At 39.0% G+C, this 13976-nt stretch overlaps 2 protein-coding genes across 2 annotated transcripts in view; one reads left to right on the forward strand and one right to left on the reverse strand.

Moving 5' to 3' along the window:
- Positions 1-3351: 3351 nt before the first annotated feature.
- On the forward strand, positions 3352-5957 carry LOC106090548 (translation initiation factor eIF-2B subunit epsilon). The gene is made up of 7 exons (XM_013256782.2): positions 3352-3547; positions 3601-3725; positions 3796-3987; positions 4045-4901; positions 5031-5258; positions 5322-5605; positions 5671-5957. Exons 1-7 carry the CDS (start codon positions 3452-3454, stop codon positions 5887-5889), a joined length of 2001 nt encoding a protein of 666 aa, XP_013112236.2. The 5' UTR covers positions 3352-3451; the 3' UTR covers positions 5890-5957.
- Positions 5958-5982: 25 nt separating this feature from the next.
- LOC106090547 (protein lin-9 homolog) overlaps positions 5983-13976 on the reverse strand; it is a 28029-nt gene continuing 20035 nt past the window's right edge. The window contains exon 2 of the mRNA XM_013256781.2: positions 5983-8204. Coding sequence (XP_013112235.2) covers positions 6097-8169 — 2073 coding nt within the window. The 5' untranslated portion in view covers positions 8170-8204 and the 3' untranslated portion in view covers positions 5983-6096. The remainder of the gene's footprint in view (positions 8205-13976) is intronic.

A 13976-nucleotide genomic window follows, 5' to 3' on the forward strand; every position in this document is an offset into this window, starting at 1 on the left:
GACTTTCAACAACTGTGCTATGTATGGTTCAAATCGGTCAATAACCTGGTATGGGTGCCACATAAACCGATCTGGGGTGTTGACTTCTTGAGCCTCTAGAAGGCGCAATTGTTATCCGATTTAGCTGAAATTTTGCATGATGTGTGTTGTTATGACTTTCAACAACTGTGCTAAGTATGGTTCAAATCGGGCCATAACCTGATATAGCTGAAAACTATCTTCAGCTATTTTGCAAGAACGCCTGGACAATATCTCTTCAGGCGGTGGTAAATTGAGTTTACAATTTATTCTCCTATTTTTTTACTAGTTCTCTACTTTCTGCTTGTGGTTTAGGATTGTTTTCAATATCATCACAGAGGATATGGGATATCAAATTTTCTTCTTTGGTTTGCACAATAATATTTAAGCTACAAAAAATTTCTTGAATCCATTTCATATTGCCTTCTATTGGGTTGCCCAAAAAGTAATTGCGGATTTTTTATATAGTCGGCGTTGACAAATTTTTTCACAGCTTGTGACTCTGTAATTGCATTCTTTCTTCTGTCAGTTATCAGCTGTTACTTTTAGCTTGCTTTAGAAAAAAGTGTAAAAAAAGTATATTTGATTAAAGTTCATTCTAAGTTTTATTAAAAATGCATTTATACTTTCTTTTAAAAAATCCGTAATTACTTTTTGGGCAACCCAATACATTCATATATGATTATAATCATTCTCAATAGTAGTATTGACAGAAGTATTTGAACTTCAAGACATTTCTTGAATCGATTGTAACCAACCAGCTTCTTTTGGTGAATACATTTTACCCATTGTTATTTCGAGGTATTGTAAAACGCTTTTTCAAACTTATTACATATACAGTGATTTTACCCTTACTGCCGATAGTTTAACCCCATTTTTCCCATCAAGCTGGTCGTTGTTTTGCGACAAAAAAGATAACAACAAAGAGAATGCTAACAAAAATCAGACATCTTAATACTGTCAAACCTAGCCGGCTGTTAACAGCTGGTCGTGTTAGACCACCTTATTAAATCCGCCTTGGATAATTGGTTAGCCACTACCTTTATAAGTGTACACCTTTAGGTCTGTTCGCGTACTTTTTCAGTAAAAATTTGCAGGAGAGTAAGAGCCATTTTACTCTCTTTAAAAAATTTGCAAACAAAAGTACGCGAACGACTTCCAGTGAAAATTTGCAGAGCAACAGCTGATTTATGTTTTGGTTGGTTTTTTATTTGCTAGCTTGGGAAAAGTTGTTTTAAAATAAAAAATACTGGCGATACTCGTAATGTATTTTCCTTAGATAAACGTCAATTTATTAACCCGAGAGTGACAAGGCTAGAAGGGGAGCCATTCGTCGTATCCGTGATCTCCGTACTGCTGGACAGCCATCACAATTTACATTACACGAAGCTACGAATGTCATCCGTGGCGCCAAGTCGCGCAAGGCGCTGGTCCCAGACGAAATCTCTACACTGATACTGAAGAATCTAGATCTGCCTGGAGTCGAGTACCTTACAACTGTCATCAGCCTATCTGAACACTATTATAGTACCCGATGTTTGGAAGATGGGCAGTGTGATCCCGCCACTGAAACCTGGAAACGACACGAGCAAGGGGAAGTCGTACAGACCGATCTCCCTTCTCTCTCCCTTCTTCCATTCGCCGAGCTTCAGCATGCATTTCGAAGGCTTAATAGGACTACAACTGCTTTACATGCCATCACCGTACACAAAAGTAGAAACAACGTTCTCAAGTCCCTTTCGGCAGCACTTGGTGGGCTGACAAAGAAACCTTGGACTTGTGGCTAGACAAATTGCTGTGACCACTGATGTGAGGCTAAGGCAGCTTTCTACTTCGTCATGTGGCGGTTACGGATACTGTGTTATCTTTGAAGATACCTATATCCGTTTACAACTGGCAGACTAATTTGCACAATTTTTTTCCAATCCCATTGTGCGTCATTTGTTTAACTTCCCAACCAGACCCACTCAATCCCATGGTAAATTAATTTTAACAATTTTGACAAACATTTTCAATAACATGTAAATACAAAAAGTGACATGTCATAAGACATCTACATGCCGCGTATAGCGTCTTAAGTTCGTTTGTGCTATTGAATAAAGGTACATTTAAACCACTCGAAATAGTATCAATTTATCGTTCAATTTTGTTATCGTTTTAGTACACTCAGTTCACCAGTCATAAAAGACTTAAGGCTAGTACTATATTCGCTTTTCGCTACATTTTTCGGTGATTACTTTTCATAGATAATAGATTTTAAAGCAAAAAAACTTGCTGATTTCATTCAGTAAGAAATTTCCTCATTACTTATGGTAAAACTCGGTTGACGCAGTCCAAGTTCAGCGCGTGGGCGACGAATGCATGCAACCCTGTGGAACAGCGAATCGGTCGGTAGGACCACGAAAATCCTATGGGGAGATCCAGATCGTGAGAAAACGAGGATATTACTGAAAGGAAGTAAGACGGAGGTCAGTATAGTTCATAGGTCTACAAGCTCACTTACGTAAAATTGGTGCGGCAAGCGATAGCATGTGTAGGGCATGCGGAGAAGGTGATGAGACGTTGGAGCATTTCCTATTTCACTGCTCGGCTTTCGCGACTAACAAATACCCGCACTTAGGTGGGCACAATAACAAATGTGCACTAACTTAGGGCCGTGGAATGGAAAACAACTAAGGATTTTGTTCCTAACATAGATTTTCTTTTTCGAGGTTACTTTTTAAGTATTTAGAGCGCACAACAAGCCGATCACTGGCTTAAGTTTATATCCACAGTGGTATTGACTTTTCGAAATTATGCCTTTTTCTGGACTTAAGTGAAAAATCCTGTGTTTTCTGACATGTTTTACCATACAAAAATATGTCCCAAATTTCCAGGATTTATTTTTAAATTTCAAATAACCCCGATTTCAGTTACACATTCAATTTCGAAGCAAACATACACATAAACATAAATACAACATGGCAATCCCATGACAGCCGGTTGTACGTAGCGGATTGATCCGATAAAGTTCTTCATCGGCAAAGGCTGCCGCCTGAGAGTATAACACACTGCTACAACAACAACATATCAAAGTATATTTTTTACTTATTTTACCAATACTAATAAATTTTTAATAAACTATAATCTATAAATTTTTTTTATTTTTTTGATTAAAGTTTTTATTTCTCTTTTTTACAATTATGCAGTGGTTTCCACGAAGTCTTTTCGGCTAATTTTCGTTTTATAATTTCAAATTTCGACAGCAAATAACGGAATTTAAGAATCGATAACAACTTTTGCAGCTGCTAGTTGCCATCAATATCGCCGCGGTTATCGTTGTGTTTAAGGTGTATCGGTTTTGTGTCATCACAAATAATGTGAATTTGACGTTGCATGCTGGCCAATTCCAAACGTAAAACAAAAATAGTAGAACCATAAAAATCTTGCAAAAATGGATCATTTTGGGAAGAAGGAGGTTATTCAAGCCATACTCATAGCAGACAATAATGTGGAAAACTTTAAGCCATTGTCGGATGATGATTCAACAGTGAGTAGTTTACATAGCTCCCTAAAAAAATTAGACATTAAATCTCCCCACAGGCTCTTATTCCTTTGGTGAATGTTTGCATGCTGGATTATGCCCTGGAGGCACTCAATCGTAGTGGCATTGAAGAGGTGTTTGTCTTTGCCAGTCTCCATTTGCAAAGTGTACGAGACCATATCAAGTAAGTAAAGAAAGCCTCCTTGCTGTGCCTTCATATAACTAATAGCAAAATTTTTGCCAAATGACAACAGGAAAGGAATTGCATCACTCAGTTCGTGGTCTGTAAATATGACGGTGACCGTAATTGGAGGCGAAGCATGTCAAAGTTTTGGTGATGCCATGAGAGAATTGGACAGCAAGGCCTTGATACGTGGAAACTTTGTTATATTGGGTGCTGATACAGTTACCAATGCAGATTTCAGGCCAATATTTGAGCAACACAAGTAAATCTGACTTGTTTTACAGTGAAATATATCCACTAAATCTATTTAATCTTACAGAAAAACTGTTAAATATGATAAGGGAGCTGCTGCCACCCTAATTTTTAAAGAGGCTGAAAATCAACTGCGCACAGGCAATGAAATTATGATTGCCTTGGACACCCAAAACAACAGACTTCACCACCATCAGCGTTTGCGTTTGAACGGCAAAGAATCAAATTTTGAAATACCTTTGGAAGTGTTCATGCACAACTCTCAAGTGGCCTTGCATCATAATCTGCTGGATCCCCAAATGGCCATTGGTTCGCCCTCTATGCTTTCCTTATTTTCGGATAACTTTGATTTTGAGACACGAGATGATTTCGTCAAGGGAATTCTAATAAATGAAGAAATTTTGGATAGTCGCATTTATGTTTCCCTTCTGCCCAGAGAACAATACGCCCGCAAAGTCAACAATTGGCTAACCTATCAAATTGTTAGCAATGATATTATAGGCCGTTGGACATACCCCCTGGTGCCCGATATGGGTGTGGTGGGCCTTACGCAGCAGTATATATTTTTGAAAAACAATATTTATAAAAGTGCCACGGCCAATATGTCCAAAGTGCAATTGCATGAAAATGTAGTGGCTCACGCTGGTTGTGCGGTGGGTCCCGGCTCTTCGCTGAACAATTGTGTTTTAGGACAAAATGTTAAAATTGGCCAAAACTGTTACATTTCTAATGCTTATGTGCTGGATGATGTTGTGATCGCAGACAATAGTTCTTTGGAATTTTGTGTAGTTGGAGCGAAAACAACGATAGGCAGTAAAACAAAGCTCAAAGATGGTTGTGTAGTGGGCAAGGGTTGTGTTTTGCCAGCCAATACAAATTTGTCTAATGCTATAATAGCTTCTTCGGCTGGCAATAAGGAAGGAGGTATGTTGTAACATTTTTGAAAAAACAGACTTTAGTTTTGATACTGTCACATATCGCAAGATCTTTCTTATTCATTTAATTATTTTTGGTATCGTCCAGCTGGTATAAATTCTTATTCTTATATTGCAGAAACGCCCAGCTTCAAAAAACTAGGCGACAAAGCCTTCCTCATAACCCAACAGGATAATGATGTGGTGGCAGCATTCGAAGATGAAGACAACGATGATATATTGCAAATAGGTAAAACGGTACCTAAAATGATGAGACTGCCTATAAAGTATGAAGAAAGTGATTATAGTTCCAGCAGTGATGAAGACGAATCAAGACCTTGTTCTCCCTTGCCGGATGATACCAACAGTAAGTGTTAACCCAAACACTACCTTGCAAAAATCTTATCCAATGATCTGTTTTGTTGTTTAGTATTCCTTTCGGAAGTTATTGATTCATTATCACGTGGTTTCCAAGAAAAGTCCAATCCAGATTTTCTTATACTCGAAATCAACTCATCGCGTTATGCCTACAATATGTCACTAAAAGAAGTGAATTTTAATGTTGTAAAGGCCATTTTTAGTTTACCCACCATTAAGGAATCAACGGGTAATATTTTAGTGGATATTAATGCCGTACTTAAACAACTGGGGCCTGTTATGACAAATTATATAAAAAGTGAGGACGCCATGGTGGATTGTCTGAAAGCTTTAGAGGTGAGAACTTTGAGTTTTCTTCCCAAAAAACTGTTTTCTAATTTGCTTCTTTCTTTCTCTTTTAGGATATTTATCTGGAAAACGATAAAGTGCGCGAAAAGATCTCCCAGGTTATACATTATCTATACGACAAGGATTTTGTAAGCGAAGAAGCCATATTGGCTTGGCATGAAGAACTTGATCTAGAACTGCATGCCAGCCTTCATAAAAGTCTGCAAAAACTAATTGAATGGCTGCAACAGTCTAGTGATGAGGATGATGACGAAGAGGATGAAAGTGATTAAAACAGACCATCAATTTTACATAACCCCAGCCCATGCAAAAGAACTGTTTGTTTTTTTTTATTATTTGGAAAAAATGTTATATTTTGAATGTCACAATATACAAGAGTCGCAGTTAAAGTCAACAAGAAGAAAAAAAAAACTAAAATAAAAGAAAAAAAAATACCCATCATCAAAGTGCAATCATCTTTAATTCACACATGCTCCAATTTAACGTTCTACGTTGTTTGCGGTACTCGCTGCACCACCACCGCTCATGTTGACGTTGGCGTTCATCATGCTTTGACCTATGCCCAGGCGTATGTGATGCAAATGAATTTGTACATGCTTTTGAAATGTCTCCACATTGACGCCATACAAACTCGAACGTACTTCCTCAATACAACCCTCCAGCACCTTGTTGACTTGCGCCGAATTATCAGTGCTGAGGTGTGAGGCCACCAATAGAACTGTGGCCAATTTCTTAATAAGACTAAGAATATTTTTGTTTTTCAATACCCCAGTATTATTGCGTTGCACAGCTTCCTCTGCCGCTTCTCGGCATTTCTCTCTCAAATACGAAGGGGTAAGCATGGCCTGAACTTGTGGGTCTCTCGTTAGATCACTAGCAAATGCTTGCACTTCATTGAGATAATCCTGTATGTCTCTATTCATTTTCTCCATGGATATAACAATGGAGGCATATCGTCTTTGGAATTCTTCGCTCAGCTGGGGCGCTGTAATATCACCACCTACATTCTGACTTTCATCCGATGACGAGGAACCGGAATTGTTGTGGGCAGCTACTAGCTGCTGCGATACCTTTAGCTCAGCCTCATTGTTCATGTCATTCAAACGCATAAGCTTGGATTGCTTGATTTTCATTGCTCGTTTAAGGCGCACCAATGTCTCCAATAACTTTGGTGGATAACCGTTTATATTCTCCTCCCTCAGAACGGGATTTTTAAAGGGACTATCAATGACTTCTCCCAACAAGGGATCGCTCTTGTTCAAGCTCATATTGTATGAGGAGCGAATTTGGCGCATGCCACCACCTCTGAGGGGAGTTTTGGACATGATACCGCAGACGCCATTGTAAACACTCATTAACGAAGGGCGGAAATCCTTGGTAATACTTTGCAAAGTCAACATTTCATTGAAATTTTCCGAGACAATCTCATAGTCGGGAATTGAATGGGTTCCCAAGCCAGGTCGATCAAAGGTCACCCTATACGAAGAGGCCATGGAATCGAAAGCATCCACCGTTCCACTGAATATACCATCCTGTGGTACACGTAGACGAGCTGTAACTTTTGTGCCCAAGGGCAATGGCAAAGGTATTTTATCGGGCAGGTCCTTTAGAAAATTCATATCCTTAACTTCACCCGAACGTCTGGTTTGCATAAAACGCATTTTTTGTCTCTTCTTCTCCAGCTCCCTGCGTTCTTCATCGAAAAAGGCTTGAGAACAACGCCGTGGCTTACCCATCAAAGAACGCACCTTTTGCCACTCCGCACGAGTTAATTGCCGCGTGTGCAAATTGGGAAATGATTCTGCCAGGCATACCTGAAAATCATTTTCGCCCTCAAATAAAGGTTTGTCTATGAACGAATAGAACCACTCGAATATAACCCATTTGTGGGCCTTGGGTAACTTTAGCAGATTTCGTAGCCGCATTCCTATGCGTTGTCCAATTTTCTTGTCAGCCGGTATAATTGAAGAAGAAATCGAAGTAACTCCAGGAGTTAAAGCATTGTTGCTGCTGCGGCTGGTGCCTCCTACCGATTTGGGGGTATTATTGTTAGAGCCGGCATTACCGCCACTGCCTTTTCCGGGGGTTGTATGAACCGACTGTTCACGGTATTTATTTGGTTTCTCCTCGGAACGCATATATCGCGAAGCCACACCCTTACGTTTCTTCAAAACTTTCGAGGGAGTCTTGGGCGAATTCACTTTCATGGCCATTTTTCGGGGCGATAGACTCATGCGTAGCGGTTTATCATCATTGATGATGTCATCGTCGAAGAAAAAACGATTGCGTTTGCGTATCCTAGCTGGCATGCCACGGGCATTTAACATTTGTATGGGTTGTTGTGGCTGTGGTTTTGGTGGTGGAGCAGTGCCTACACGTTGAAGGCCCAGTGTTGCCAAACTGAAGGAAGGTGGCGGCTCCTCAGGTTCTTCCTCTGACATTTGGGGCGAAGCCTGGGGTGAGTGCTCTTCCTCTTTGTCCTCTTTATTGGGACTATTGTGAGACGATGCGACGGACGATTCGTCGTCCATATTGGTATCTTCTGCTTCCATTTCCTCTTTGTGGTTTTTTGTTATTTGTGATCAAGCTGAAATTTTCAAAAATTTACAAGTTAAAGATTTGGAACATTTTCTTTGAACAGGTTGATACTTAGTCCGAGTTTCACCGAAAATCAACGTAGAAACAGCAAATTAGTATAATATTTGCCTCAAAAGTTATTAGCCAAAAAAAGTAATGGTGAAAAACTCGAACTTAATACCGGGCTTAAGGTGTAAACAACCATAGTGTGTGGACTTGAGATAGATGAAGAACTTACCTTATACGTATACCAAAAAAATTATATTCACTTCCGACAAACTTGTAACGAAATTCCAACAAAAAAAATGTAATTTCGACGACATTTTCGGGCAATATTCCAATGTTTACATTACTTTTTTGCGTCCTTAGATCTCATGTTCCTACCTCCGTAAGAGCCAACAATGGGCAACAAAAAACACAATTGAAAAGAAGCCACACAAAGTTGCTTAACTGTCCTTCTGTTCGTTTTTCAAAGCCCGCGGGCATAAGTTTTGTCTTTTCAACTGTTTTAGTGGTTAGAGCGAAAGGTTCAGCGCTTTAAAATGAGTCCCTAGGTTAAGTACCATATAGGGCAGTTCCAAGCAGTATTTGAGAATACCGTAGCGTAAGCGGCACCGTATGAAAGCTGCAATTGGATACCAACCGCCATCCGAGCGTTTTTGACATCTATAACACAAAATGGAGTTAACCTTCTCAGACAGGCCAGAGAAGTTTTGACGCTAAACTATTCCATCAGATACAACCGCCTTAATTCCAAATAGGCTGGCAGTATTGATGCCAACGTATTAGATGTGTGTCTCATAAGGATAAAGGTGGAGTTACATACTATGCGCGGTCTTTAAAAATGCAACTCTGCACTAACCCCACAAGAGCAAAGAGCTAAATTTAAACAATTTGTAACTTTGACTTCTAGGTTAGGTTAAAAATAGGGTGCGGATGTTAATCTGCCCCATGGCACTATGGACATACACCTAAGCCAGTAATCGGTTTGTTGTGCGGTCTAAATACTAAAAAGTAACCTCGGTTGTTTTTCGTTACGAACAATACTTTAAAATAAATTTTTTTAAAATCTGAAGAATAAATTATCAATCGGAATGGAAAGGTTAGGTTGAAAAGAGGATGCAGATATTAATCCGCCCCATGCCACTATGGACATACACCTAAACCAGTTGTTGTTGTTGTGGCAGTATGCTGTACACTGAGGTGGCAGCCCTTGCAGGTGAAGGACTTCATCGGGTCAATCCGGTACCTACAACCCGCTGCCTTGGGATTGACACCTAAGCCAATAGTCGGCTTGTTGTGCGCTCTAAAAACTATAAAGTAACCTCTAAAAAGAAAATTTTAAGATAGAAATTCCGTGCTACTTACAGAATCCTTAATTGTTCTCAATACCACTCCCCTAGGTTGGTTCATGTCTGGTATTGTGTCTCCAACTAAGTGCCAGTATCTGTTAGACGCGAATGCCGGGCAATAACAAAGGAAATGCTCCAACGTCTCATCATCTTCCCCGCATGCCCTACACACGATATCACTTGCCGCACCTACTTAACATAAGTAAGCTCGTAGTCCTATGTGTCCCGTTATGATACCAATAGCTATACTGACCTCCTCTGGCCTCCTTTCAGTGAAAACCTCGTCTTCTCACGATCTGGATCCCCCCATAGGATTTTCGGCGTCCTACCAATCGTTTCACTGTTCCAAAATGTTGCATGCGCATTCGTCGCCCACTCCCTTAACTGAGGACTGCGTCGACCCGAAAGGCTTCGGGTTAATCAAGTTTATTGACGGCAGTCCTCTGGCCTTCACCGCCAAATCGTCTGCCCTTTCATTTCCCCTTACTCCGTTATGGCCCGGCACCCAAACGATGCGGATTTTCCCATCCTCAGAGAAGGCGTTAATCTCCTTCTTACATTGCAAGACTGTTCGTGACCTTACGTTACTGTTATTATTGCCCTTATGACAATTTTACTGTCGGTAAAGATGTTCACAATAGACGTCCTCGCGTTAGCACCACGCCAATTCACGCATTCCGTGATCGCCCGGATCTTTGCCTGCAGGACCGTACTATGGTCAGGCAGTCTAAAACAGATCTCAGTCCCCGAGTTCTCAATGTAGACCCCCAGGCCCACTCTGTCCTCTAGCTTTGATCCATCCGTGTAACATGATCTTCCAGATGGCAATACCAAGACTGTGCCGAAGGCAGCAGTGCCTCACACTCGACTTCAAGGTTCATCTCTTGTATCCGATCGGAAACCTCTTCCCTTCCTTCCAGGTTTCCTATCGTCGCCTCGATTATACCGCGATGGTATGAGCTGCTCCCATCGCCTTAAGTCTCATAACCGCAGTGGCTGTCTCACACTTAATCCGTATGTCAATGGGTCGAATATCTAGAATAGTCTCCAGTGCCCTAGTGGGCGTGGTCCTCATCGCTCCGCCGACAACATGTTCTCTGAATCTGTTGTAATGTCCTTATGTTGCACTTTTTCTCCATAGCAGTCCACCAAACTACTGAGGCGTACGTAATTATTGGGCTAATCATGCTCCTGTAGAGCCAGTGGACTATCTTCCGTTTCAGGCCCTATTTCGAGCCTACGGCCCGTCTGTATAGTACCCAACATCTGTGGGCCTTCTCAGTACGCACCTGAATGTGACACTTCCAATGCAGTTTCCTGTCCAAGATCACACCTAAGTGTTTGACCTTGTCAGATATCGAAATCGTCTTATTGAGGAAACGTGGCCCACCTTCGTCTTCCTCGTGAACAGTCATATTTCAGTCTTCTTTGGGTTTGAGACCTCTGGGTCTAGCCCAGTCATATGCCATATGCAAGACCATTTCGGCCCTTCTGCATAGCTCGTTCGAATCCTTACTCCTTAAAAGTATTATAACATCGTCTGCGTAGCGTAGACGGGTTCAAATCCCTCTTCTGTCAGCCTGTAATAGGTAATTTGTGGTGGTCATCAATAGAAGTGACGATAAAATGGCCGCCTGTGGCGTGCCTTGTGCCACTTTCTCCCATATATTTATGTCATGGCACCCGTAATTTATCCACCTGTTCCTTAGCTTATGGTTTGTCCAGTCTCTAAGGACCTGGTTCACCCGGTACTGGTCTAAGGATTGGATTAGTGTGTCGGTCCGCACATTTTTAAAACCCTACTCAATGTCAATGCATACCGCCAGTGTGTACATTTTGGCATCGAAGGATTCTTCTATTTTATGCACAACCTCGTGCAGGGCAGTCTCCACCGACCTTCCCTTGACATAGGCATGCTGTTTGTGTTTGAGCAGTTCGCTGGATGTCCTACCCTTTATCATGATATCCACAATAGGTTCCATGGTTTTGAGTAGAAAGCACGTAAGGCTTATGGGTCTGTAGGTATCTGCGCAAAATTTCAAGCTGCTAGATTTACGCGTTTGACCGCTACCGTGATTTCGACAGACGAACGGACGGACATGGCTAGTTCGTCTCAGTGAGACCAGACGATCCAGAATATATATATACTTTATGGATTCGCAGATCAATATATCGAGGTGTTACAAATGGAATGGGAGGCCACTCGGCTATAAAAAGAAAGCCCCTTATCATTGATATGTGAGAAGTTTGCCCCTGTTCCTTAGTGGAATTTTCATGGGCGAAATTTGCAATTTTTACAAACGGAATGACTAGATTAGTATACCGCCCCTCCTATGGTGATGGGTATAAAAAAACAGATGCACACAATTAGGTGGAAAAAAAGCAAACCCTATAAAAAAAAGGAAACTCTTACCATTTTGTAATTTATAATTAATACTTTTATATTTTCTGAATTTGTTGGTGGAAGGGAGTTAAAGGTAAATGGATAAGAAGCGGGAATATTAAACATAAGCACATGTACAATAGATAATTTATTATTTGTTTCTTCACGTTTGTTTTTTCTTTGTTTTTTTCTTCATATGCAACAATTTGTATTATTATTATTTATTTATTTTTTTTATTGGTATTTCGTTTTATTTGGTTAATTAAGTTTAATGTATGTATAGATATTGTTCTTTCAAAGGATGGGTGTGTTGTATTGGTAGTTTTTTTTTTTTTAATTATTTAAAATGAAATGTTATACTAGATATATGTAGAATAATTGCAATATAGGGTTGTGTGGTGTAATTAATTGGGGTGGGGAATGGTGTGGAGGTAGGAAAGAGGTGATGGGGGAAAAAACAATGAATGCACATTTTTCTCAATTTGTCTAATATATGAAAAATACTATAGAGTATGCATGTGGGAAAAAAACTAAACTCTTTGAGGAGATGTGAGTGCATGGGGTTAGCTGATATGGCTGGGAAACAGTTATATAAAGGTATTGACAATCATTGTGATAAAAAAAATAAACTTTTTATATGAATTTTAGTTAATTTTTCTATTTTACAGGAGTTGAAAGAGACGAAGAAGGGCGGGAGCGGGGGGAGGGGAAGGAACATGTTTGTAACATCTATTATTAATTTAACTACTATAGTATTAAAGATAATACAAGAGGAAGTAAAAGTAAAAACGAGAAATACATACACTTTATATTACAACTTTGATACTAAGACTGTCAATACCCTGCCAGAGGGTGAAAGTTATGGTCAACTAAATGGAGAGGTCGAGCGTTTGTAGAAGAGAAATATCCTTTTTTCAAACTTTTCATTTTGTGTTATTTCATTAATAGTTTCTTATCATCATCATATACATAAAACACAATACATACGAGTTGCAATAGTTTTAAACTTACTACTATACAATGCTTTAAAAATTATGTATTAAATCATCATCATAATGATCATTAAGAACATCATCATTAAGAACATTAGAATTTCATTTTAAATTTTTTGTTTTTCATTTTCATAGTTTCTTTTTCTGATTTCTGTGAAAGGGTTGTCTCGATTTCGAAATTATTAAACTTTTAGTTTTAAATATAGGAATAAAATTTATAATTAAGTGTAATGATAAGAATAATATAATATATAATAATAATAATAAAAACAATTTAATTTATAACAGTTTATATAATTGAATATAACAAATATCATTATCGTTTCGTATAACAGTTAATTATTTTATTTTTTTGTATAATATTATGTATATATGCATGTTTTTTTTTTAATTTTCTAACATTTTTTTTTTTAAATTTTTATTCATTTTTTATTTAATTTATTTTATGGTGTTTGGGGGTTTTGTTTGTGTAATAATTAATTGCTGTAATTTGTTATGTCTTCTTGGGGTATAGTCTGCAAGGGATTGTTGTTGATTTTCATCATCAGCTAGACAGACAACAACGAAGACATTGACAAGTAGTACACACGACGACAATGACTACAATGATGACAACAAGGAAAAAGTCTATGTGCACACAAACTCTTCCAAATTGTTTTTATTTGCTAATGATTGCCAAATATGTCTATTAGATATATAGATGTTTTTATTTATTTTTTTTTTTATTTTTTGGAAATTATTCATATGTATGTATGCATTCGTTTATATGATATCAATTGTTAGGCGCTGACGACGTGCAGCATCTACTAATTGATTGATTAATTAATTGAATTAATTTTGATTCGAAATGAATCAAATATAAGTAACACTCGTGATTATTTGGATAAAGACAAAGCGACAAGCGGAAATCTTTTAAAGACAACAAGAGCATGTGCGGATTATAGATCAAAAGTCGGGCAGTGCCGCCTTTGAATACCCTACACCTACCCTATAGGTACAAAGTGTCTAATTCTGAAACAATTTTGATGGACCTCGCCGTATGTTTTCAGATGGGT

This window comes from Stomoxys calcitrans, chromosome 4 (assembly GCF_963082655.1).
Source record: "Stomoxys calcitrans chromosome 4, idStoCalc2.1, whole genome shotgun sequence".
Taxonomy (NCBI): domain Eukaryota; kingdom Metazoa; phylum Arthropoda; class Insecta; order Diptera; family Muscidae; genus Stomoxys; species Stomoxys calcitrans.